At 37.3% G+C, this 25,583-nt stretch overlaps 1 protein-coding gene across 2 annotated transcripts in view; it reads left to right on the top strand.

Moving 5' to 3' along the window:
- The window catches only part of erbin (erbb2 interacting protein), a 78,003-nt gene that overhangs the window by 17,590 nt on the left and 34,830 nt on the right, over positions 1-25,583 (top strand). For both annotated transcript variants that reach the window (XM_067398290.1, XM_067398289.1), the window contains exons 2-3: positions 19,524-19,731; positions 21,834-21,951. In XM_067398290.1, the coding sequence (XP_067254391.1) occupies positions 19,543-19,731; positions 21,834-21,951 (307 nt within the window). In that variant the 5' untranslated portion in view covers positions 19,524-19,542. The remainder of the gene's footprint in view (positions 1-19,523; positions 19,732-21,833; positions 21,952-25,583) is intronic.

Here is a 25,583-nt window from a genome sequence, read left to right as displayed (position 1 = left end):
AACAGTGTTGGATTGGTCTCTACGCATCGTCCATACCCACTATACCCGAGATCCAGTGTCCATTGGTTGAACTTTCAAATGATGATAGAAAACACTGCGGCATTATCACGACGTGATTGGATCCCGGAAGTCCTTTAGCTTTATCCAAGCAGCATGTCATGTCACTCCGTGAGGATTTTCTCAAGATCTGCGCATGGTCATGTTGTGTGTGCGTGTGTGGGCTTGTTTGAATCGAGACAAACTGCTCTAAATAAAGATGTTACTATGGTTTACTAATGTTTCGCGAAGTTACAAAGCAGAACGTGACACAAAAACCGTATACCGTTTACATGTATGTCGGCAGCAGCTTTACATCATCAAATTGCGATCGTTTCATGAGATAAGCAGAATGCTTATCTTGTTTTACTCATTGTGCTTTGAACCGGTATATTGAATTGTTTTGCCCGTTGTTTAGTCACTGCAGTTTTGTATTTGAAAGAGCTGATCCTGAAGGTCTGAGTAATCGACAGGTTCACAACCAGGATGAAGGCAGTGCTGGCCGCGGTATGAAACTGTTTATGGTGTTCAGGGCCAGAGACGTTCCTTAATGGAGCCGGTAGCCACTGGTTTTCCTCCTGCTAATTAGCCTGTTTCGACGTCCTCTGCTTAAAGTATGCAGATCTCAGTGTTGAGGGGTAACCAAAGCTGCTTTCTTCCTGTAACACTCTACTTTTTCCATCAAGCAGTGGTGTAGCGTGACGGAAGTGCTATATATCACTACTTTTTTCACATTGTATTGTCCACACACAGCTTTACAGTTGAGGAAGCTGAGATGACGCTTTCTCCTAAAATATTCTTTCATATTAGGTACAGTCATCTTAATGTAAATTAACTGAAACAAAAATAGACTTACAGATTTGCAAATTCACAAATTAGGGTCCTAGATATTTGCTATTCATCACTGTTTTTGAGTAAATTATTACATGCATTAGACTGCAATATAGTTTTGTTTTCAAATTTATAACGTTTTAAATGTGTTCTTAATAAAGTTAAAAAGATAATTTCATAATTTCATTTGCGTTCTGCGGCTGCGTGTAATGAAATAACTGTCTACATCAGCAGCTATCAATAGTCTATTTTCAACATTCAAAAAGGGAAACCGAAACTACGACTGCAGATATATAAGCCGTAAACAAAGCAGTGCTCATTTACCGTTTTGATTATCAATTAGGCTGATCACTTTCTTCATTCCACTCGGCTTCTGTTGTTGTGAAAATATTCGCGCATTGGAATGTTTTGGTAAGATAATGTAAAATTAGAAAAGCTTTCTGTCTGTGCCATCTTGGCTTCTTTGCTCGCTTTCATCACTTTTAGATTTTATAGCTTTCATCACTTCTAGCTGTTTTGTGCATTGACTTGTTTGCTAAACCGAACAGCCCATCAGAGTTCTCTCTCTCACCGACGCTCAAAAGCGGCCCGGCATTGACCGAAGGCTGAACATTGACTTGGTGTGTCTTGGGCTTTACACATGAGGTGTTTGGTGATCGTCCCCATGACCCAGGATGCCTTTGAGGCAGGGGGCGTCTTAACTTGGTTTCATTTTAAATGATAGAGGGTTTGTCTCTTACGTCCATCGCTCCAAGGCCATTCTTATCCTCCCTTCTTGAGTGTTCTTTGAATTGCCTTTACAGACGGGACTCGCTCTCACTTCCTTTATCATTCCTGCAGTCGTGGCATTCAGTGTTTGGCATCAGCGTCTAAGATGTCCTCACACTCCAGATAAATGCCTAAAGGTGCCATGTACTGCATATTTGTAATTTCATTTTATTTATTTATTTATTTAGTTACTGGAGCTACCCCCTGAGATTTTTAAATTAAAATTTTAATAATTTAAAACCAATTTATTTTAATAATTTTACCTATTTTTTTATGGTTATATTATTTTTACTAAATTATTATTTATTTTTTTTAAACCCTGAGGGGTTTGTGAACCCCAGTTTGGGGTTACAGCATTACAGCACAAAAGTCTGATCATATAGTCTGACCAGTGTTTGCACTCTCAAGTCCATTTTTGTTGGTTTGTTCTTAGTTTTAACTGGAGATGATGTGAAAAACAAAAGTTCCCACTTCCCAAATGTTTGCATGCACTGCATTGCAACAAGGCCTGTGTGTATATTTAGCTGTGAAAGTGAAATTGGGCACTTTTTTCTTTTTTACAAATAAATGAAATAACAAGGATGCATTTTTATCTTTAGGGTCAGTTGAGCACAGTGGATAAAATAGATCACACACAATTGAAAGATGTGCTGTGGGTAGAAATGAAGCATGATGCCTGTACTAATGAGCACATTTAAATACAGATTTATCAGGGACGACTTCGTTATCTGTGTCTCTCCCATATTAAATGAGCTAGAAATCCCATAGGCTTACACTGAGAGACCAGACTAGAGACTTGTGGATGGGCTCTTTTGACCTGAGACATTAAGTAACCTCCCAGAAAACCCTAGCAACTCCTTGGTAACCACCCACAACACTGTAGCCTCAATAGTTGTGCCATTAAACTTTGCCATGAGTCGCTTTTCAATGAAAATAAAGTTGTTGTTTTTTTTGTTTGGTTTTTTCCAAACATCTTTGTTTCTTTGTTCTCTGCATCTTGGGTGGTCATAAAATGTCCCCTTCTTTTGAGTTCATCTGGATTGTCTACTAAAATTAATGTGAAAGGATATAATAAACCGCTAGATGATCCTCAGGTACAGCAGTGGTTAGTTTGCATGAAGATGATAGGCTGACCTGAATGTGTCTGTTGTAGTTAATGCACAAGAGGAAGTTGAATGTTTTTCTCTCTTCATCTATGTCTCCATCAGAGCTGCACATGAAGATACAGCATGAGATGTTTGATGGCAGATTTTGCTGCTACATTGACATTTGCTCTTCGTTTAGAGGATGTGATGTGTGATGCTCAGTGGCCATGCATCCGGAGGTTTAATAAAAGGAAAGTTCAACCATTAATAAAAATTGTCATCATTTACTCGTCCTCATTTCATTTCAAACTTTTATGACCCTTTTTTTTTTTCTGCGGAAGACAAAAGTTTGTGAAGAATGTTTCAACTGAACTTTCCTTTTAACACTGAATAGGGTGCTGTATTAGTGCAGGCTTTTTTCATAAGTGTTAAGGAAGTCTCACACAAGCTACTGTACTAAGAGTGTATCTGGAAGCGCCACAGGCTTTTATATGCACAGAGGTCAAATCAACGCCTACAGCTCACGCTATCACTTCTAGCCTGTAAAAAAAACACATGCGCTTCTGAATGGCTCAACACTGAGACACTGGCAGTATTTAGTAGCTGAAGCACCTACACACATGCAGACATTACTCACGCTTACACTAGCCAGAATATTGTGAAATGATCAAGTACATCTTGTAGGCAATCTGACGTGTTTGTTTGTGTGTGTGTGTGTGTGTGTGTGTGTGTGTGTGTGTGTGTGTGTGTGTGTGTGTGTGTGTTTGAGGTCAGTAAGATTTGGTAGTTTGTTTTTGTTTGTTTTTTTTATGTTTGTTATGTTCCCCAAGGCTGCATTTATTGATCAAATACAATAATAATTAAAAAAAAAAGTATTTCTGTATTATAGAATAGTATACACTGTAAAAAATGATTGTAATTTTAATGGTAAATGACTGTAAAAATGCTACTGTGAAAAACTATTAATTGTACAACAGAAAGTTTTCATTCTATATACGGGGAATAACTATAATAGATGTAACCAGGGGCGTCGTTTGGAAACGTCGTTTTAGTATTGTCCTTCTCAGCTGGTGGAAAAACTGCTTGTGATGAACTTTGATTCATCATGTGACTCATCAACACTGTGCTCGGTGGTTGTCAGTGCATTATAAAGGTACAAAACAAATATAAGTTCTTCAATAGGATGGTAAATTAGCATTATATCAGTTAATGAAATATGGTATTTTACTATAAATTTAGGTTAAATCCGTAAAACTTAAAATGTTGCTACTGTATTTTTTACAATACATTTCTGACAAGCACATTTTTTTACAGTGTAGAATAAAAGTATTTCTTTAAAAAAAAATGCTTTCTGACCCCAAACTTTTGAATAGTAGTGTACTTAAGTGAAGTCTGTAATTTCTGTGCCTCTCTGTGGCACATGTAAAACTCTGAAATCAGTCTGAAAGAAACACTTGCCAAGCACCATGTATTGGCATAGTTGTGAGCAAGTCAAATCTGTGGTTCACAGGATTTTTTTGTTTTTGTTTTATCTTCGCATACTCTGGGGTCTTCAACTCCACTGGGGCATCATAACAAGCTCCTTGACTTCCACTGGATCTTCAAGCTGCCACTGAAACATGAATTTCCTGGTGCCGTATGAACAGGACCTAGAGGCATTTGTTTTTCAGCGTTTTTCCACATTTTCAGCTAATCTCATATTTAATTAAAAGCTCAGCAGCTGACGCCGGTTTAATGCGGGCTTCTTTTGGCTCCATTTCCCATCCCGTTTCAGAGCGAGGTGAGAGGATTGCACATCTAAAAACAGCAGCTCACTCATAATTGATAAGGTCGTGTGGAATAATGGTCAGATATCTGCCACTAAATGCAAGCGCAGGACTTTTTAATGAGCTCATGCTGCTTTTCCTCTGCAGTACTAGCAAAGGTGTTCAACAGCAGTTTTTATTCACAGGAAGGGGATGTTCTACCTTATAGCATTGTGAGGATGGTCTGTCTTGAGCTAGATATTTTGAAGATTCAGTCTCAGGAGGAGGACGAATGATTCATTGATACTGCTGAATCTTTATTTTTGGCAATTTTACACTTGAGATGTTGTTTTGAGCCAAAGTCCATTTGACTTTTGACTGTTTAATTGGTATGAATTAAACACACTGATCCCTTGATCTATTTGCATCCAGACTCTTAGATGCATCTGGGTGGATGGTGTGAATGTGGTAACTGAAACTTCATTTGACATTTAGGGATAGAGACAGAGGGGGTTTGCGGTGATTCGCTGTCCTCTCAAGCTCATATTTCTGTCTTTTGACTCACCCCCGGGCATTCTGCACTGGTCAGTTGACCGTCACAGATAGAACGATGAGGTTTCTTCTCCATTGTGCCCAATACCACCCATTAGCCTTGGCCTTATATCTCATTTCGCATTCTGTCATATCTTTTTGCATAACTAATGAAATGGATAGTTCAAAATCTAAATTTGAGTCTTCGAAGCCATTGGAAAATAACCGATATATACCCGTGACCGCATATCATTTGTTGCTCGGCAATAAATGTAAATAAGCTACGGTTAAGCTATTGGAGTAATTTAACTCAGCTTACAAGCTGTTTATGGTGGCTGTTAATAAATTAACTTAATCATTTATTGGACGTTGATGTCTTCTCATATTGCTGTTGTGTCTACGCTCTTAAAAATCAAGGTTCTTTATTGGCATCTATGGTTTCATGAAAAACTTTTCACATCCATTATACTGGAAAAACATTCTATATTTTTTTTAAAATGTTCTTCACACAAAGGGAAAAATGGCTTTTTTAAGAACTGTTCTCTGTAGGGCTGAAACGACTCATTGACGCAATCAATTACGTCAATTATGTAAATTAGTCAATTTGCGTGGAATGTGTCAATTCGTTGCGCTGTTTGTTCATCCCCAATGATGTTGGCTCTGACTTTCAGGCATGCTGAAAATCAGCCGTTATTACAAAAATATCAAGCCCAATCTAAAGTGTGGGAATTTTTAAAACGGAGACCAAATAAAGTGATCCTCTGTAAAACTGAAATGGCATTCCTTACAGCAGCACAGCTTCTATGTAGGTGCATCTGAAAAGAAAACCTCACGGGGCTCTCCTACCTCAAAACAATGAGACAGCAACACAAGTATTTGGACTATTAATGTGCAATTTTTACACAGTACTATAATATGGTTGTCAGTCCCAAATTTTGTGCTTAATACATTCATACAGCATTCAGTTTTAAACAAACTGCAGTGGGTGCAAGGCTGTGAGACGCGTGGCCCAAACGTACTCTCTGCAACCAGTTACAAAGCATTTAACACTATTGTTGGTCATTTAAAATATCTAATGGATAAATTCATGCCTCGATTGGACTCATTTTTTTTTAATGACGCGCTGTCAATTGTTGTAAAATTTCACGGTTTTATACACACCACCATGTTTGATACTATGTCCCCGCTATGTTACCGCTATGGTTAGTTGGAATGCATTTGTGACTTCAGGTGTTCTATCATACAGCTGAATGAACATATTCAAGCTTGTTTAATCTCCTGAATTAACAAAACATTTCAGGATTTACACTTGTAAGCATTTGGTGCTGTAACTCCCAAAAACTGACTCTGAATGCAACTTTCCTTATTAGGTTTACCCATAAACCCTATTTTTTTGTGATAAATAGTATTATTAGGTAATTCGTTATAAGTTCATACATAGATTAGTTACGGTGATTATTTATTTGTAAATTAACCAAAGGATAAATCGTCTATTCAGAAAATAAACCGTAGATTAACCAGGAAAAAATAAGTTGGATTATTTTGATTAATCTAAAAAAAATATTGTTTGTTCCAGCCCTAACTGAAAGCTTCTTTGGGGAATCCAAAATAGTTGTTCTATGCTGTGAAAAAAAACCTTTTGGGGATCTTTATGGCTCTTTTTTTAACTTGTCTCAACAATAACCTTTGGAAATAGGTAACCTAGTTTTAGTGTCATTTCCCGACTATGCATTGCTGGCAGAAGAATACAGACTTTGCAGTCTGACTACAATGTCAATGCCAAAAAATTATTATCAGCACTATATATCACTCTCAGCCAATGTAGGTTTTGGTTTCAAACACTACGGCCTAAATTATCTCAAAGGAATTAAACAGCCAAAAAGTGAATTGACAAGTGCAAAGGTCCCTCTCACAGTCTCCATACACGACAAGGTTGCATTGAAGCTGATGCAGCACAGGCACAGCGCATCGAGCTAGATCAGATTACCCGCCCTTCGTTCAGAAAATATCCGCCAAGACAAAAGCGGTTTTGTTTGCCTTACTGCTGCAAGACCACTGCGCTTTGTACAGAACGGTGAGAACCAAAACCAAAACAGTGGAGCACAACTGGACAAACCGGTTGTACTGCTTTTGTCACCGATACCAGTGGTTTTTTCACCTCTTTTATTCCGTGGCTTCACCCTTTCCCAAGTTAATGTTTTGTACTAAGGAATCCACGTTGCATCTGTCAGAGATGTTCCCCAAGCGGCGCCTTCCTACCTGTAGGCTCGGCATCTCTAAAGCGATTTCTGGCGCTGAATTATTGAGAGAGGCCTCAGCCCCTGCTGTGTCAGGGAGATGGCCTTGTCAACCAGTGACAGAATGAAACGCACACCCAGCCTTCCTGCTGCTCACATACAACCTCTCACCTCTGAGCTGGACACACATACACCTCAGCCGACGAACCTGACACCTGACCCCTGCTGTATGCCCAGACACATGTTTGAGCCGGCCCAAGAACAGGCCAGATAAGAACAAGATGATTACAGTACTTATCAGCACTGATCCAGCATACAAAACAACTTACTAAATGCTTTGTTAAAGGAATAGTTCAGGCAAAATAATTGATTTTATTTACTTGACTTTCTGGAGCCCCCTTTAACATACAGTTGAAAGAACTCTATTTTAATTTGAACAGTGCCATTCAAAAGTTTGGGGCTGGTAAGATTTTTTTCATGTTTTTGACAGAATCTCTTCTGCTAACCAAGGTTGCATTTATTTGATCAAAATACTGTAAAAACAGTAATGTGATTATGAAATATTACATATTACTATATTATTACATATTGTAATATATTTTAAAATGTAATTTAGCGTTGTGATGGTAACTGGCATGCTGGAAACTAAAATTTCAGTAATGTCAACAGGAAAAATAATTTTTGAGTGCTGTTGTACATACTCTATTGGTTCACATTCGACCAACATAATTTAATCTAGTAGTGTTGTCAAAAGTACCGACTTCGGTACCTAGTCGGTACTTTTCACGGCTCATGGGATATGTCTGTGATAGGCTTCAATGATCAACGCTGTAAAAACGTTGTAAATAGTCATCAATTAATCTCTTCACGAAGCGCTTACACAGATACACACGGGAGCGTTTGAAAGCAGGCGTCTATCGCGGATCGGTCCACTGTTAGACGCCTGCTTTCAAACGCTCGCGCTCCCACTTTCAAAACGCTTTCAAATTCAAACACTTCCGTGTGCTTTCAAATGCTCCCACGCGTTGATCATTGTAGCCAATCAAAGGCATATCCGATGAGCGCGTCAACACAACGGCCAATCAGAGATGTTTATGAATCCGCTCAACAGCACTCAAAGCGTCACGTTTTTAAAATTTCAGTACCGACTAGGTACCGAAGTCGGTACTTTTGACAACACTATAATCTAGTAGATTGGACATTTTAGAGAATTACATTGATCTAGTTAGAATTTTCTTCTACTTGACCAATTGATTTTTGGATGACTAGTGAACCTTTTTGATCCACCCCTGCTTCCATGTTTATATTTTCAACTGTGCTTCCATAATATCATTTTAATTTACTTAACATGTTAAGCCACCAGATTTGAATATCAGGGAACACTTGGTTAGAAAACAAGGGTAACTTTGTTTACTTCTTCTGCACTGACCAGCTTGACATCGTCAACCAGTCTGACCTGTTTCTGTTTTGATGGTTATAATTTCAACTCTATGCTCATAGTGTAATTTTGGCGTTTTACTTTAGAAGTGTTAGTCCAGCCATTAATGCTCTTGATTGAAACCCCCAGAAGCAGGACTTTCCATGTTGACTTCCTTGAATTGAGTTAAATAATCTTTCCTGCGGTATTACAGTATTCAAGCAGAACTTGCCCTACATTACTTGTGCCAAGTGATATAGATTTCCAGAGAGCTGTGACTAAATTTCAGATCATCAGCTCATGCTCCAACGTGCTATTTTCAGTTCTTCCCTCCAGACTGCATATTCTCAGGGCTATGCTTGATGTTTTCTGTGTTTTTCTCTCTCTCACTTTCTCCCTGGCTTTTTCTGTTCCCTCCAAACATGGCCTATTTTTCAAACGCGTCGCCCCAGCTTTCCTCCGGCGAGCTCGGTTTGGATCAAAACGCTTCGTGCTGAAGTGTTACCCAAATCCAGCTTCCCTATAAATATCTTCAGCACTGTCAGAAACTGTACATTTCAGTAGGATCTGACCCACTACATGTCAGTCGGCTCTTCAAGTGCTGTCTGTTCGTAGAGCCGTGCGACAGGATCTGAAAACGCTTCCTTCTCACCATCAGGAACTGAGAACTGTATACGTCAGCACCCGCAAACAGGCTAGCGTGTAGTAGCAGGGGCTGTTTCATGGTGACACGTCAGTTTCTTGGCGATGCTTGTGCTCTGTTTAACATTACGCAGGCTCAGAGATGGCAGCAGTGCTTTGCATCAGAGAAACTGCAGACGAGATCTTCCTGTTGTGAGCAGAGAGTCTCTGATAACCGCAAGCTGGGGGAGGGGTGGAGGCAAGCAAAGCCATGTTGTATTTAAAATGTGACCGTTGTCTAATTGGTCATCAGAGCCGGTCCATAGAGCTGCGGGAAATGGGTCACTGAGTTCCCACAAGGTGGCTTGGAGCCACGGAGACCCTCTGATTCATGCCGAATCATTTGCCTTGATGATCTTCATGCTGATCAAGCCATGCTGAAATCTCAGATGGGTCACCGCTGAAAGGAACGGTTCGACCAAAAATTACAATTTACTCACAATTATATCGTTCATGGTGACTGGAGCTCTTGAGCTTGAAAATATCTTCTGAAGTCAAGAATTTTGGGGGAAAAAAATGTTTGTGAACCCTTGATTCTTAATACTGTGTGTCATTACCTGGACGATCTACGAATGTTTTTTTTTTTTGTTTTGTGATGGTTGTTCATGAGTACCTTGTAGCAGTTAAACTGCCATATATACTTGAGAGAAAATCTTCTTCCGATTTCCAGCATATTTATCAGAAATAAACTAAACTTAAAAATAAAAAAAATGAACACTTGAACTTACATAGTCTCACGTCCCATTAGATTACATGGAGGAGAGCAGTACTTACTGTACTGAATCCAGCAACTTGGGGTCTTCACTTTTCAGGACTTGTGTGGCACACTTAATGCTTTTAGTCAAATTCATCTTTAAAGGGTCATGAAACCCCCCTCTTTCAGCTCAAGTCTAGCTCACAATCTTTTTGAAAAATGCAACTTAAATGGGTGTGGTGGCTGTGAGAAGAGGGGAGGGGAGAGGAGAGGATGGGGGAAACTCTCATCGCCAGTAGCCCATGCATAAAACGTGAGGAAATACTACATTTTTTTTTAAAAACTGGAAAAGTTAAAATCTAATGAAATACACTGACACTTTATTTTTGTCTTTTCAAGAGTTACTGAATGCCCTGCTACATATATCCTACAGTAATCGTAATTCTATTTAAAACATATTAATGTACATGTGTAATTACAGTCATTATAAAATATATATAGTTGTTTATATACACACTATACATGCATATATTTGAAAAAAAAAAATGCTTAAAAAAAAACCTTGCGTACATAGCATAGATCTACGCGCCGAACCTGCAACACGCTCAGTCAGTCAGGCTGCATGTCGACTGGAGCAGAACAAGTGACCAGAACATTTTTAGATTCATTCCTATGGAAGTTGAGCGTCACATTTAACTTACACACGGCTCAACTTCCATAGGAATTAACGGAAAACACTCGCGCTTACCCGCTCCCTCCGCGCCAACGGACACGCACCGTCAGTCAGTCAGTCTCTCTCGCTGTTTAGTGCCGGTAACCGTCCTCGTCATTGGAAAGATCCACATGGTGTCATGAATAATTATGAGAGTGTCTTCTCATTGGATAAAAAACTCAGTCTCGTTAATAATTATGAAACACAGATGAGTCATCAAAGGTCTATCGTGCTCTGCCACGTCACAGCCTGTGACGTGGACGGGATGAAGATTTTAAACCCGGAAGACGAAAATAGCGTATAAAAACTAAAATTTAACCATTTACCCCCTACTATTAAATCTAACAGATGCTAACATTGTCTTCAATGGTGTTCAACACACATACCTCTGTTAAAATCTCAGAAATTTTGGTTTAGGGTTTCATGACCCTTTAACCGTTTATTTTTAATCTTTTTTTAGCCGATAAATCACTCAAAATATAAGTGTAGGGAACCATTACTACACAAAAAGAACTTACTGTTGATCAGAACTTCCTGCGGAAACCCCATCTATGGACAGAGGGTCTAGTTTTCACACTCATCTCCTCTCACTTGATTTTGTGCAGCAGTAGTACAACTGTACACTGCTTTTTTCCATTTTATGACGGGTCTATGTTTGAGCTATCAAACAACTGTCGGTGGATTATTTACGATATTATGTGTAGTATTAACATATTTCCTGTTTTAACTATCATGTCAATTCTAGTGTATTGCAACAGTGTATGGCAAACAGTTTCACTCCTCTGATCACAGTAACTTATTTTAGTAATTTTGGTTTCCTGTAAATATAAGCCGACCTGACACGGCAACCTACATGAAACTTTACACTTATTAGCATCTGAAAATACCGCTTTTGACAATTTGGGCCATCCACTTTTTCCCACCACAGTTTTTTTGTTTGTTTGTTTGTTTGTTTTTTGTTTTTAGAAGTTTTTCAGAATTTCACTGTCATTATTATTGACTATATCAATTATTTGTTGCTGCTCTAGATTAATGGGAAAGAGCAATGTGCATATGTTGAAAATTTGTGAAGCAATTTTCCTTTAAAACGGGATTAGAGAATCCCATTCACCATTTCCTGTAAGCTTCTCTAGTCACATTGTTTTTTTTTAACTATAAGCCTGTACTGTTACACAGAAATCCACTGGTAAATGATCCATGGAAACCATCCCCAAAACAGTGGCATGGACTTTACAGTGCCAGCATGCGTGTGAAGGATTTCCTGCTGCCACTTCCTCCTCCTCCTCTGCGGTTCTCTCTAGGTGTGATTTTTACCCCACAGGTTTTTTTTTTTTTTTTTTTTTTTTTTTTTTTTTTTGGAACATTTCTGACCTGTTTTTTTTTTTAAGTCATATGAGCCTGGTAACCTTCAGACGTGCTGCCGTTGTGGAATGTAGCTGTGCTGCAGTGTCTCTCACATTGTCCACTGTTTTCGCTTCTGCCACCATCGGGCCGGCTGTAACCATGGCAACGGCGGTGACCCGAAGGGTTAAAGGCTGCCTGATGGGCTGGCGTTTTCCGGATAAAGAGAGCCGTGTGGACTGGCACAAAAGAGGGATGACAGATTGTGGGAGGTCTGTTTGATGTGAAAGTTGTGCCAGCAGCAAATCTCTCTTGTACATTCCCTGCCCGCTCATACACACGCAAACGTTTGGATGCACCAACATGCACAGTTATGATAAGTTAGACGAATAGTTTCTAACTAGACTTTTTCATTTACAGTTTTTGTGCTTGCAAAACTTTCCATCACCGTGCTGGAGTGTTATTCTTGGTTGCCAGGGTGCTGCTGAGCACTTGCATTTCTGAGTGGTTTTTAACCTGTTGCTGTGCAGTTACTAGGGTGTTCTGGGGCTGTACTGGTGGAGATAGACCCATGATTGGTTACAACTTGGTCACTGGTTCTTAAATATTGTGTCTGATAATAATACATCCTTTGAGACCTGTTTTATTTATTTATTGCGTGTTAAAGGTTATATTACATTTTAACAATCACATGTATAATCAGTTGAATTCATAATAATTACGTTTTTAATGGTTTATTATGATTTTTACAAAAATATGAAAAAGGACATTTTAGTTTTTTTCTGAAATTGTTTTGTTTTTTACTTTTTCTGGATATAGTGCTGTTTGACTATTTTATGTGGAACTGGAACCATGAGGAGATCTTGTAGAAAGTTCCTGGTGTTCTGTTCCATTATGTCTTTGCCAACAGAAGGGGGCTATTGAGCTTGAAAATGCCAAAATACAACACAAAAAGCACCATAATTCTAGCCCATATGACCCGTCTAACTAAAACTAAAACCTTTTTTTAAAAAAAATTAAAACATTTTTTTTACTTGAAAAAAAAAGTCAAACTTTTTTTATTGCAGCTAGTAAATGCAGCTAAAATAAATAAAACTATAAAATTATTTTAAATCTATATGGAGGTAATCAAAGAAGGGCATAAATTAAATTAGAACAATAAAAAAACGTTTTGTGGCTCTTTTGTGTCATGACAGATCACTGTAGAGCCTCAGATCAAGAGGCTCGTGAACAGATTATCTCTTCCTACTAGTTCATTTATAGCATCAAAAAAACATTAATGAACATTAGAAGGAATGTTGTTTCAACCATGGAAAGACATCAGTACACACTATTTTTCAAGTTCAGTCCAACGTTAATCTGCTAACTCGCCTGACTGCTTTGTCGGACATGACGGCGAATTTTGCATTATGATTGGTTAGATCATCTGTCAATCAAACTCCCAGCGAAGGGTCAATTGTACAGCCCAACTTTTGGTATTTTTATGACTGGATTCTGTCTGCATTTTTTGCATCGTGAAAATTATAGGGCCCTTCAATACATGGCACCATTTAATAATAATAAAAATAAAAAAAAAACACACCTAGAAATGGTATTCACAGGAAAAATAACTTTTTATACTTTTTTTTTTTCTTTAGTCATTAAATCAGAAGGGTGATGCGTTTTATGTATCGTTCTCTACAACATAGGGCACATACTGAAAATTAATATGATTAGCCTTTTGCTTGACTATGTTATCAAACAGCTAATAATGTGGTGTTAATGTTACACAAACCATGTTCCCATTCACAATCTCAAGGTGATGATACACAGGGCTACTTTTTTCAGTCTCGCCCAGCGATGATGCTTGTGCACTGTCCCATTGAGAACAGGAAACAAATTTCAATCTAAAGTATCTAGATAGAAATTTTGTTTCCCGTTCTCAATGGGAAAGTGCCCAAGCATCATCGCTAGGCAAGATTGCCCGGCAGTTGCCCCGTGTATCATCACTTTCAGAGTAAGACAGCTGCCTTCTTAAAACCAGCACACTTAGAAATGCTTTGATTTACAGTACACCTAACACAGTCATAAGGTAATGTTGGTTGATATCTAGTTGCCAGGTATCCCCAGATCTCTGATCGTCTGGCCTCTAGATATGGCTCAGGTCCCTCCTTCAATGTGTTTTGCTTAGTGTAGAGGCCATGTGGTGTTCATTACTATTGGCTTGGTGATCTCTATTGCTCCTTAGAGACCGTTGCTTCCTCTCCAAGGGATGTATCGCATGACACGCGTCACATGACGCTGTCAGCACCAATAGGAAGTAAAACCATATTTTCCCACGCACTGCAAATTGCTAAATTATGCATGTCTGTGTTTAGATCTCAAGAGAGTAGATGCCTTGAATGAAAAGATCAGAAAATTACAGTTTGTAAAAGAAATGTGAAGTAGCAGTTGTACAGTCTCGACTGGATGCTGAATAATCTCACAGCTCTTCTCAACTGCTCTAAGTCCTCAGCCTTCCACTTCCCTGTAGCTCTTACACACACTGTGTAGACATCTTAACGTCAGCTACGCTGATTGCTACAGGATCTGGCTGTCATTGTCTGCCAGTGTGTTAAAAGGGAAACACTCAACCGCCGCCCTGAACTTGCTTGCATTCGGGGCAAGCACGCCCATTTCCCTCCGCAAGTCGACGTCACCAGTCGTGTGTTTATTATGACTGATAAGAGGAGGCCTCTAGAGAGCAGCGTGTTCTTATTCACTATCACTCTCTGCCCAAACTTTCCTCTCTGCTCAAACTTTCTGCAACAGCCAAAAATAGATGAAAGATGAACAGCCATGGCATTTATAACCTTACCCAACCTTACCAAAAGGGTTTCACATTTGCATTATCATTGCCTCCAGTAAGTGCTGTTTTGATTGTTTCTTGTGGAACCATGAGGAGATCTTGCAGAAAGTTCTTGGTTTTCTTTTCCATAATTTCTTTGCCAACAGACAGGGGATTTTGAGCTTGAAAATGCCAAAATACAACATTAAAAAGCACCATAATTATAGCCCACATGACCTTACTTAAAACTAAAACTATTTAAAATTAAAATTAAAAACATTTTTGTTACTTGGAAAAAATTGTTAAACATATTTTATTGCTACTAGTTGCCATGGAAAAATAAAATTTGAAGTACTAGAATAACTAAAATTAACTAAACTAAAATACTTAAAATGAAATCAGGAAATATAAAAATAAAAGCCAATTTAAAATAATTATAATAAAGTGACAATAACGCTGGTTTAGTCTCCAGCTCTTCAGACTCTGAATGTTCTTTTAACAAACTTCATTAGAGGTGATTCTGAACACTTTTTCAATTTTTTTTTTTTCTCCCCAGTTGAACTTATGCATGTGTCAGTGACTTTGTCCAGATATATTAATTTATTCAAAAATACATTTATGAATGGTGAACATGTTTTTAATTTTAAATTAAAATTAATTTTCATATTTTTGGGTTGTATAACCGTCCTACTATCAAAATGAAGAAAAACATTATTGAAAAGAAATTGAAGCTATTTTTTTAATTAAATAAAATTTTGACTGACAAATCAGTCACATTGTGCAACCAGTGTGCAGCGTCTGGTAAAAAAAATATATATATATTTTTAAATAAACAGGAAATATCATAGAGAGGGTGACCCCCGCAGACCCATGAGGGTGTTAAGGTCAGGAAGTCTTTTCAAATATATCACATAATTTGACCTTTTTATGACAAGGCAAGGTTGGATCAGGCAGTAAAATGTCATGCCAACTCTTGTCAACTCTAAACTAAAAATAGTTTACCTTCTTAAAAATAATGATTGAGATTTATTCATATGTAACACATGGGAAAATATGTAACATTTTACTTGGTTACACCATATGACATTTGGTGACATGAGCCATTAAGTTTAAACTTTTTTGAAAAGAGTAGTTTTTCAAAGCCAACTTGAATAACAAGAATGCATTCAAGAACTTGGCATATATAGACTGGGTAAACCCAGCCTGATCTGCCGGCGCTTTGATTTCGCCCAGCAACTCAGTCTGGAAACCTGTACATTCATTTCTGCTGCATCTGTTACACTTTTATGGGAACCAATCACAGACTGGCTTATCCACCTTGCTCGCTTTTGGCGGGTACAGAGCTCTTTCTATGGCTCTGGGCGGGTATAACACGATGACGTCTCTAGCACGGCCGTCAATCCAATTCCTTTTAACCTCTTAACGATGCTAAATGACTTATTTAGTTTAGCAAACAAATCGCTCGACTGGGTGTAAATACCACTCACTTTCATGTTTTTTTGCACAACCTGCAAAAATCGCTCGATGCCATTGCTGCTTCTGCAAACCACTGATCAATGCTACAAACTAATACAGACTAAACCTGTCTGGAATTTTCGCATCGCTCTGCAAAAGTACGTCACCCGTTGATCTGATTGGTTGAAGGACTATCCAATTACGTGAATAATGCTCGTTGATCACGCCTCTTGTGCAGTAGGAAATACATAGCAAACTCCCCAGACCAATGTTCAATTTTAAATTGAGCTTGGTCTGGTGATAGATAGACAATGGCACATATAATTTAAACTAGATTTTTAAAAGATTTTTACTTTGCTTCAGCTTGGACACTCTTATTCGTCATTAACCCATACCTGGTCCAATTCATCCATTTCATTTTTGTGTAACATGAAATAGTGTAAAGAAATCAATATTTGAGAAAAAAAAAATATTTTTCTACAAAATGCATTTCAAGCATTTAAGCAGAAGGCTTTCGATCAAAATGTTTGAAATATAACAAAACAGAATTTGTGTACGGTGTTTGACTGGTCGTGTACAACAGTGACTTTTCATTGAAGGAATAATTGTTTGGATGCCCTCGGTCCAAACACATTTGCACATGTGATGAAGAGTTGAGCTGCGTCTGTATGATGAGGAGGAGGAGGAAGAAAGGTCACATTCTCCACACTCTTCCACAAGGATCTCATTGATGGAGCCACATTCCTGAGGCTGTGATGTAATCCCGCACTTCATTGCCCTCGGTTCATCATCATCACATGACCACGAACCAGCACACGTAACAACTGGTTGGAAATGGAAATCTTTCACATTTTCTCACACTTCTCTCTTTGACGCACTACAGTAAAGCCAGAGGCTGAGGGGGCTTGTTTTTCCTCCTGCACTGCTTGCATCTCTTTTGTGCAATGAAATTCATGTCTAAAAGCGGATACTCAAGACGGCCCGTCACAATACCGCAGATCTCCACATAATCATGCCATAGTGTGTAGAAACACAATGGTGCACCTGGACCTACTCCAAGAGGAACTAGGCTCGAGGCCTGTGTTTTTACTTTCCTTAAATGATTCATACAATATGATTCCATCACTCTCTTCATTTATTATCCAGTAGTATTGACATGTCATTTTCATATCACATTACCCATGTGTACCTGACCTTGAGTAGTGTATTACTGTAGCCAGTGTGTTTAATGTCTAATGACCCGACATCAAATCAACTGCTTCTATTGTCTGGTGCATTGTAGCCTAGTGGTCAAAGATCTGGGCTTCTAACCAAAAGACTAGAGTTATTAGGGATGAACTGATTCTATAAATTAGCCCCCTTTTATGACTGAAGTTATTTTTATATTCAGCTGTCCAGTAACTGATATTCGGAAGAACAGATTGTATTTGTTTACTTTCTGCTTGACCATTAGACTACTGAAACTTACATATGTACATAATGTATGTATTTTTTTTTTTTGGTTTGTCTCATTTTTAAGCAATGTTTGTCATGTAATAAAAGAAGCTTATTGAAAAGTAATGTATCATTGTAATGTATTTAAAAAAAAAAAAAAAGTATATTATTGCCTGAGCATCAAACTGCAACATCCGATCATTTTTCCATTAATACTTTTTTAAAATCGATTGCGATCACTTGGAACAAAACCAACCAATATTTAAATCTCTTAATTGTCTTGAACTCTCAGATATGTCCAAGTCTCTCGGCACTCCTATATGTGCTAGACAATACTGTAAACTCAATAAAGCTAAATCTAATTCTGGAGGATCACTTGTATCAATGCACATGCATAAAAATGAGATGTTTACAAATGTAAATCATCTGATATGATTCCCATCTTTGATATTATGCTCTTTGATTTACTTTTACGCATGTGTTTGGCCTTTTTACACATTATTCCTAGAAAAAAACCCAGTCTTACGTTTGTCTTCGTAATCTTTTCTTGAAGTGTAGTAACTACTTTCTGTAAATCAAGTTTCCTGTGACGCTGATGTGATGTGGCCTATTGCATAATGTTAACCACTAGCCAACGAGACTTTTAGGCATTGCTTGAGTGACGTTCATGATCCAGCTGATTTTGATAAAAGTTCCATACTGCATTTTTCTTGTTGAATATTCTGTTTCTCTCAAAAAACATCTCAGATTCACGTAGTTAAATAGGTTGTTGACCAACAATTCACCTTGGCTGTAAAGCCAATGGGGACTGATGTCCTGTGAAAAGGTGCAGAACTGAATTTCAGTGGCCCTGGTTGTATGATTTCAGCTGTTTTCTGTCAGCAGATTTTAACATCACTCATACTCCTGAATAGCATAAGCTGTGGCGCCTCATCCAAATGCAGATTGAAGGGCTCTTCATGACGGTCCACACGCAAACACCGGAGAATACTTGTGTGTACAGCAGGGAATTGTTCTTGCCACTGGGTTTGGATAGCTGTAGAGCAGCGCCTTATAAAAAACACCTTCAATTTATGAGCAAACCTTGGGCCACCCTTTTTGATGCCATATCGAGGCATATTTTTCCATTTCAACAGAATGAAAGGACATTGTATAATGATGCTGTTTTCAGACCAACTTTGAATATAAATGGGTTTTAATGAATGTTAATGTGCTTCCCTCAGTGCTATTGTAGAGTTTGAGTAATTGTCGGCTGCATTAGCAATATTTTTATGCCTAAACCAGTGTTAATCTCACCAACAAAATTACTGAAGGAAACATTTATTTGTTATTTGACAAAATCAAAAAACCCTTCAACAGCAAATTGCCAAAGATGGAGCGAAAAAATGTATCATGATGATAATAAGCGGAGTTTAGTTTTTGTTTTTGTTTTAATTCTAGTAATGCACTAGCAATGTTTTTAGAAAAAAGGAAATGTAAAATTCAGCTGTGATCAGAACTTGTAGCTCATGTTCTGAATATGTTGATGCAACAAATATTTTAAATAATTTAAAATTAGTTTTTTAAAATGAGCATCCATGTAAACAATACTTCAAATCACTTACGGATCATAAAAAGCTGAACCCTGCTCCGGGTGTAACTAAGCTGTAAACCAAGCTGTTTTGACAGCACTATCACGTATCCCAGTGTTCATTTCCTTGAATTATTTACGTTGATTAGATGCTGATCTTGTTCTCTTTCTCTTCTCTAGTGCCTGAGCTGTCGTGAGGATGAGCAGCAAGCGGAGTTTGTTTGTGCGGCTGGTGCCATGCCGCTGCCTGCGGGGAGAGGAGGAGACCGTCACCTCGCTGGACTACTCACACTGCAGCCTGGAGCAGGTCCCCAAAGAGATCTTCAACTTTGAGAAGACCCTGGAGGAGCTCTACCTCGACGCCAACCAGATCGAAGAGCTGCCCAAAGTATGAATGCACTCCTGCACCATTGACGCACTTGCATTGCATGTCTCCAAAAAGTTTGTTTGGTGCTTTGTTAGGTGAAACTACCTTTTTTGTTAGTTGGTAGCAGTGTTGGGGAAAGTTAATTTTAAAAGTAATTCATTGCAATATTGCATTACTCCCTAAAAATTTTACTAATTGTGTGAATTTTACAAATTTTTATTGAAAGTAATGTTGCGTTACTTTTTTCTCATCTGGGCTAGGCTGGGATTGCTTGTTGGTTTTTAATAACAAAAAAAGCAAAAGTTCTATTTTTGGCATATGTAAAGGCCCTTTTCACACCAAAGTGAAATGAATAAACCTCAGGCTGAAGGAAATGTAAATTCATATCTGTACAGTAGAGGGCGCAGCTCAGAAAAACCTTTCAGCTCTTACTTCAGCAATAAAAACAAAAACTGAAACACAAATGTGACCACAAAACCAGCCATAAGGGTCAATTTTCTTGAATCGAAAGGTGCAAAAACATCGAAATATTGAGAAAATCACCTATAAAATTGTCCAAATGAAGTCCTTAGCAATGCATATTACTTAGAAAAATAATTTTTTGGTATATTTACAATATACCAAAAAAAATCTTCAAATATCTTCATGGAATATGATCTTTTCTTAATATCCTAATGTTTTTTTTGGCATAAAAAAATTTTGTGGTCCAGGGTCACAAATGTGATGTTATACTAAAGTCATTTTTGCTTATTCTAATGGTTGAATTAGATCATCGAAGGTCAGCCGCAAAGACATTGCTTAACAAAGTGAAATCAAATACGTTATGCCCAGTTTCACAGAAAGGGCTTAGATTAGGCCAGGATTAGTTTAATTAGGACATTGAAGTACTGTAGCTTTTATAAACATGCCTTAGAAAAAAACATTACTGGTGCTGTGCATTTTGAGACAAAACATTGGCATTGACTTTTTAAGATTTGTCAGTACAAGTTGCTGTCAGTTAAAACGGCTTAAACATGCATTTTAGTCTAGGAATAGGCTTAAGCCTTGTCTGTGAAACCAGGGAAAGTATATTTGTGTTGTTTAACATTTAGAGAGGTCTCCGCCAATACATGGGAAAACAAAGTAACTTACATTACTTATTTGAAAGAAAAGTATCTCTGGTATTCCGTTATAAATTTAAAAGTAATGCATTACTTTACTAGTTACTTGGGAAAAAGTAATCTGATTACATAACTCACATTATTTGGTGTATGGCTATTTTATTTTATTTTTTTTTTTTTTTTTTTTTTTTTTGCCTTTTGATGGTATTCTGTACATTTAAAAAAAAAATTAAAAAATAAATAAATTACATATTTGTTCTGAAATGGTTTAAAATCTGTGATCATTTTTTCAGCAACCATACATTCGTCCAAACTCGCAATTTTGAGAAAAATGACAGAATTGTAAAATTAACTGTTAAATATAAACTCTGAACTGTGAGAAATGAAGATAGCATTGTGTTATAAACTCTCTAATCTGAGAGGGTCTGAATTGCGAGATATAAACTCGTAATCCTGTGGGGGCGGGAAAGGCAGATTTTTTTTTCTTTTTTTTTTTTTCTTCCGTGGTGGGAGTGGGCTTCCATAAAATATTGTAACCTGTAAGTGAAAATAATATTTACAATAATGTTTTACAGAAATATTTTTGAGCCATTGAATCATTATATCGACAGCAAATAATCATGACTACATCATGAATATTCAATATATCACCCAGGCAGGACGTCTCCAAGCGATCAGATTTTCTGTACTTATCATTTAAACCGTTTCCACTGGGCTGGATTTTTGATTGTTTATCCACGTCTTTCTCGTCCTTCATCAAAATTGGCCTTGTGTTGCTGACGTGTTATTTTCTTTAGACCGGATTGAATTAGATTACATGAAAGTCCTTCGAGAACTAAAGTTTTAAACCAGATTTTGCTTTGACTGTTCCACCTAAGCAGAACTAATTCACAAAAAAATCCATTTTAAATGAATCTAACTCCTCTGCAAACTGCTGAAATATTAATATGAAGCTCTATTCTTAATAAAGTTTTCCATGAAGGTTTCTCAAATGTCTGTCTTTCCATTTCCCGTCCTTTACAGCAACTTTTCAACTGCAGTTTGCTATACCGACTGAGTCTACCAGACAACGACCTAACAGCATTGCCACCGGGCATCGCAAACCTCACCAATCTCAGGGAGCTCGACGTCAGCAAGAACAGTAAGCAAAACAGCCAATTCTCCTCTTTTTTTTTTTTTTCTTTCCCTTTTTGGAGTCCAGTTACGCTATCGGACGACCCATTACAGAAGCAGAGGCATACTGATATCTGCAGTGACTCACTGAGCCCTTATCCACTGTAATTCTCTGCAAGCTCCACATTTTCACTTCAACACAAAATTCACCATTAAATCCCTACATGCTCGCGAATCCTAGTAAATTAACATTTGTTTTTTGATTTGTTTGGTTAGCTGTAATCAAATACAAGAAATAATCCTAGTTATATAATCCAAGACAGAGTCAATTATGAGTATATTTTATTCAGTACTGTAAAAATACTGAAATCATTTCAGTCTATTCAAACATGAGCTCTTCGTATGTGCAGTGTGTTTTATGCTTAGCCTGTTAACTGTCTGTCCTGGTTGGCATGCTTTTTTTTTATTGCCTTTTTCCCCCATCACATATTTTAGTAATCATCATAATTAAGAAATCATTTGAAAGTTTAAACATTCAAAATTCATCCTTGAAATTGGACATTGCTTTACTATGGAAAATGTACTTTAAATCCTTTCAGCAGTTTCAGTTTTTGTGATATTAACAGTTTGGAACACAGCTTGGTTAGACATGGCCTTGATTTTCTAGCAATTTTCTGTAAAATATATATATATATATATATATATATATATATTAAATGTTTAGTTCATTTGCTTTACAGTAAACTTTTTTTAACTTTTCTTACATGTGAAGTACTTTCACTTCTGTTATAATCTGCATTCATGAATTACAACCATTTAAGTTCAGATCTATGCTCAAAAAGGGGATTGTTAAAGGTGCTACAGAGGATCTTTTCGTTGACTGAGAAACCAAAGACTTTTAGTAAGTTTTTGAAATGAGCGCATGCGTAAGAACAACCCCCCCCTCCTTCACAGCTCATTTCGAGGGAACGCCTCCCAAAACTCATGCACGAGTATTGGAACACGAGTGTTTACCACCAGCATTAGCTGTGTCGTGTTAGTGGATTCATTATGTCGGACTCACCGCAGGTAACTCATAATCTGCAGTTGTTACTCCTGTCTCCTGACAAAAACATAGCATGCGGCGCCTGTAGAGTGTGGAAAGTTACTGGAGCGTGCAGCCGTGCTCGTCTCTCACAAGGAACATCATGGTAGTGAATGACAAGCCAGGGGGCCAATCGTTTACGCAATGATCGCGTAAACAATTGGCTGATGTTTTTAAGGCCCTACCTCGTGCACAGATGATGTATATTAATATTATTCCTTTCAGTGCACCTAATAAATAGTCTTTTATCAGTTAGTAAAGACAGTTTCAAGTAATATTGCAAAAATGTATAAAACAAATCATCCTCTGTAGCACCTTTTAACCAATGAGATTATTGTGCTAACAGCTTAGCAACATGCTAACACCTCTAAACCTCTGGGTTATGTTTCCTGTCGCTGCACTTCATCTAAATGTATGAACGCATTCTTGGGTAAATGTCCCTAGTAAGGTAGCTGCCTATGTAGACAGCAGCTTTCTAGGGATTGGAACAGAGCCGTTGGATTACACCATGTGTATGTTTATTCTTCCTTTGCTTTGGAACGTTAAATATCCACTAGCTTTGATATGCTGTAAACTGATGGCAATCTGAAATTTGTCACCAGAAACAATTTATTCAATTTTTAAGCACAACTGAAGACCACAATACTAGAAACACATAATCAAATCAGAGTCTCTGTTTACACATCACTTCATCTCTCAGCTGGTGCTTTGCAGAATCTGATAAGGTAATGACAGACGGTGACAAGCTCAGACCTGCACAGGAAGTCTTAGTCAAAACCATTTGAATATGCTGTCAAATCCTAAAAGTAGGGTTTTGAGTAGTTTATGGAGATTTTATTCATACTTTTAGCAATAGTGCTTCAGTTAGCATGATATTTTGCTGTGCTAATATATTTAGTTTTAAACATCCTTAATTTGCAGTTTTTGCATTTTTTAAATTTCCAGAATATCAAAATTAAAATCTTTAATTAAAGTGAAGCAGAGAACAGTGATTGACATTCCATAAGCCAGTAAAAAACAGTAATATTGTGAAATATTATTATAACTCTTTTCTATTTTCATATATATTTTAAAATGTAATTTATTCCTTTGATGATAAAGCTGAATTTTCAGCATCGTTACTCCAGTCTTCAGTGTCGCATGATCCTTCAGAAATCATTCTAATATGCTGATTTGATGCTCGAGAAACATTTCTGATTATTATCAATGTTGAAAACAGTTGTGCTACAGTAATTCTTACACCACACTCCTTATTTTTAGCTGAAAACTATAAATCACATTTTCCTAAACATTCAAAGTCCACATGAAAACAAAACGATTAATTTACATTATTAATATACATTCAGTTTTTTTTCTTGTTGAATAGAAAATGGGTTGCAGGCAGCATTTATTTACTTCATAAATAAATGTCATCACTGGCTTAGGAGTTCATTTCCAGGTTTACATGTTGTTTAATTGATACTTTCTTCCAGGCTGGTCATGTTTGTTTTTAGCATAGCCGCTTGGTTTAATGGCACATAAGAAGTTCTGCAAAGTAATCTTGAGCGCAATCTTGTTGCAGTCACTGTGCCGGGTCACCTGGTGCGGATGTGAGAGCTCACAGATGCGTGAGAGTGCTCAGTGAGTCTGGGTTAATGCAGACCCGCCTGTGGTTTACTCTGCTCGTGGGTTTAGTTTGCATCCGAGTGCGTTGGAGGGAGGATATCTTAACATAACTTTTAATGTTACACTCCAGCTCTTGCGGTTAGTAGGACAGGAAATATGCAGTCTAGTTCTAGTGCTGCATGAGCTTGTTTCTAAAAAAAGCGTTAGGTGTCGTTTTCTTTGGTTGTTGATTTTGAGAAAGATCAAGTTGTTGAAGTGTTTACTTAACATGTTGTACCGTGTATTTTAAGTGCAGCGCAAATAGGAACGGGGCTTGTTTGAATTGCAACTATTTATTTTGGCTCATTCAAATTCGGATTCCAAATAATACTTCCAGTTCCATAACCCCTAAACAATTAGTGTACAGTGATTATAAACTAAATTTACAATACCAGTCAATAGTTTAAAAACTTTTCTCTTATGCTCACCAAGGCTGCAATAGTAATATTTAGAAATATTACAATTTAAAATAACTGTTTTCTATTTTAATTAATTTAAGTTTATTCCTGTGATCAAAGCTGAATTTACATCATCATTACTCCAGTCTTTAGTGTCACATGATCCTTCAGAAATCATTCTAATATTACGATTTGACGCTCAATTATCAATTATTACTGGTATTCCGTTATTAATAATGGTTCTAATCATCATATTAAAATGTGAATCATGTTAAAAACTGTTTTTGCTGCTTAATATTTTAGTGGAAACTGATAAATTCTTGAATAGAAAGTTCAAAAGAACAGCATTTAATTGAAATAGAAATCTTTTGTAACATTTTAAAGGGATTTGTCCTTTTTGCTCAATTTACTGCATCCTTGATAAATAAAAGTATTAATTTCTTTAAAAAAAAATCTTACTGACTACAAAAATTTAAATGGTAGTGAATTAGTTTTCACAAAAATATAAAGCACCACGACTGTTTTCAACATTGA

This window comes from Chanodichthys erythropterus, chromosome 10 (assembly GCF_024489055.1).
Source record: "Chanodichthys erythropterus isolate Z2021 chromosome 10, ASM2448905v1, whole genome shotgun sequence".
Classification (NCBI taxonomy): Eukaryota; Metazoa; Chordata; class Actinopteri; order Cypriniformes; family Xenocyprididae; genus Chanodichthys; species Chanodichthys erythropterus.
This window is presented reverse-complemented; position numbering and strand designations above follow the sequence as displayed.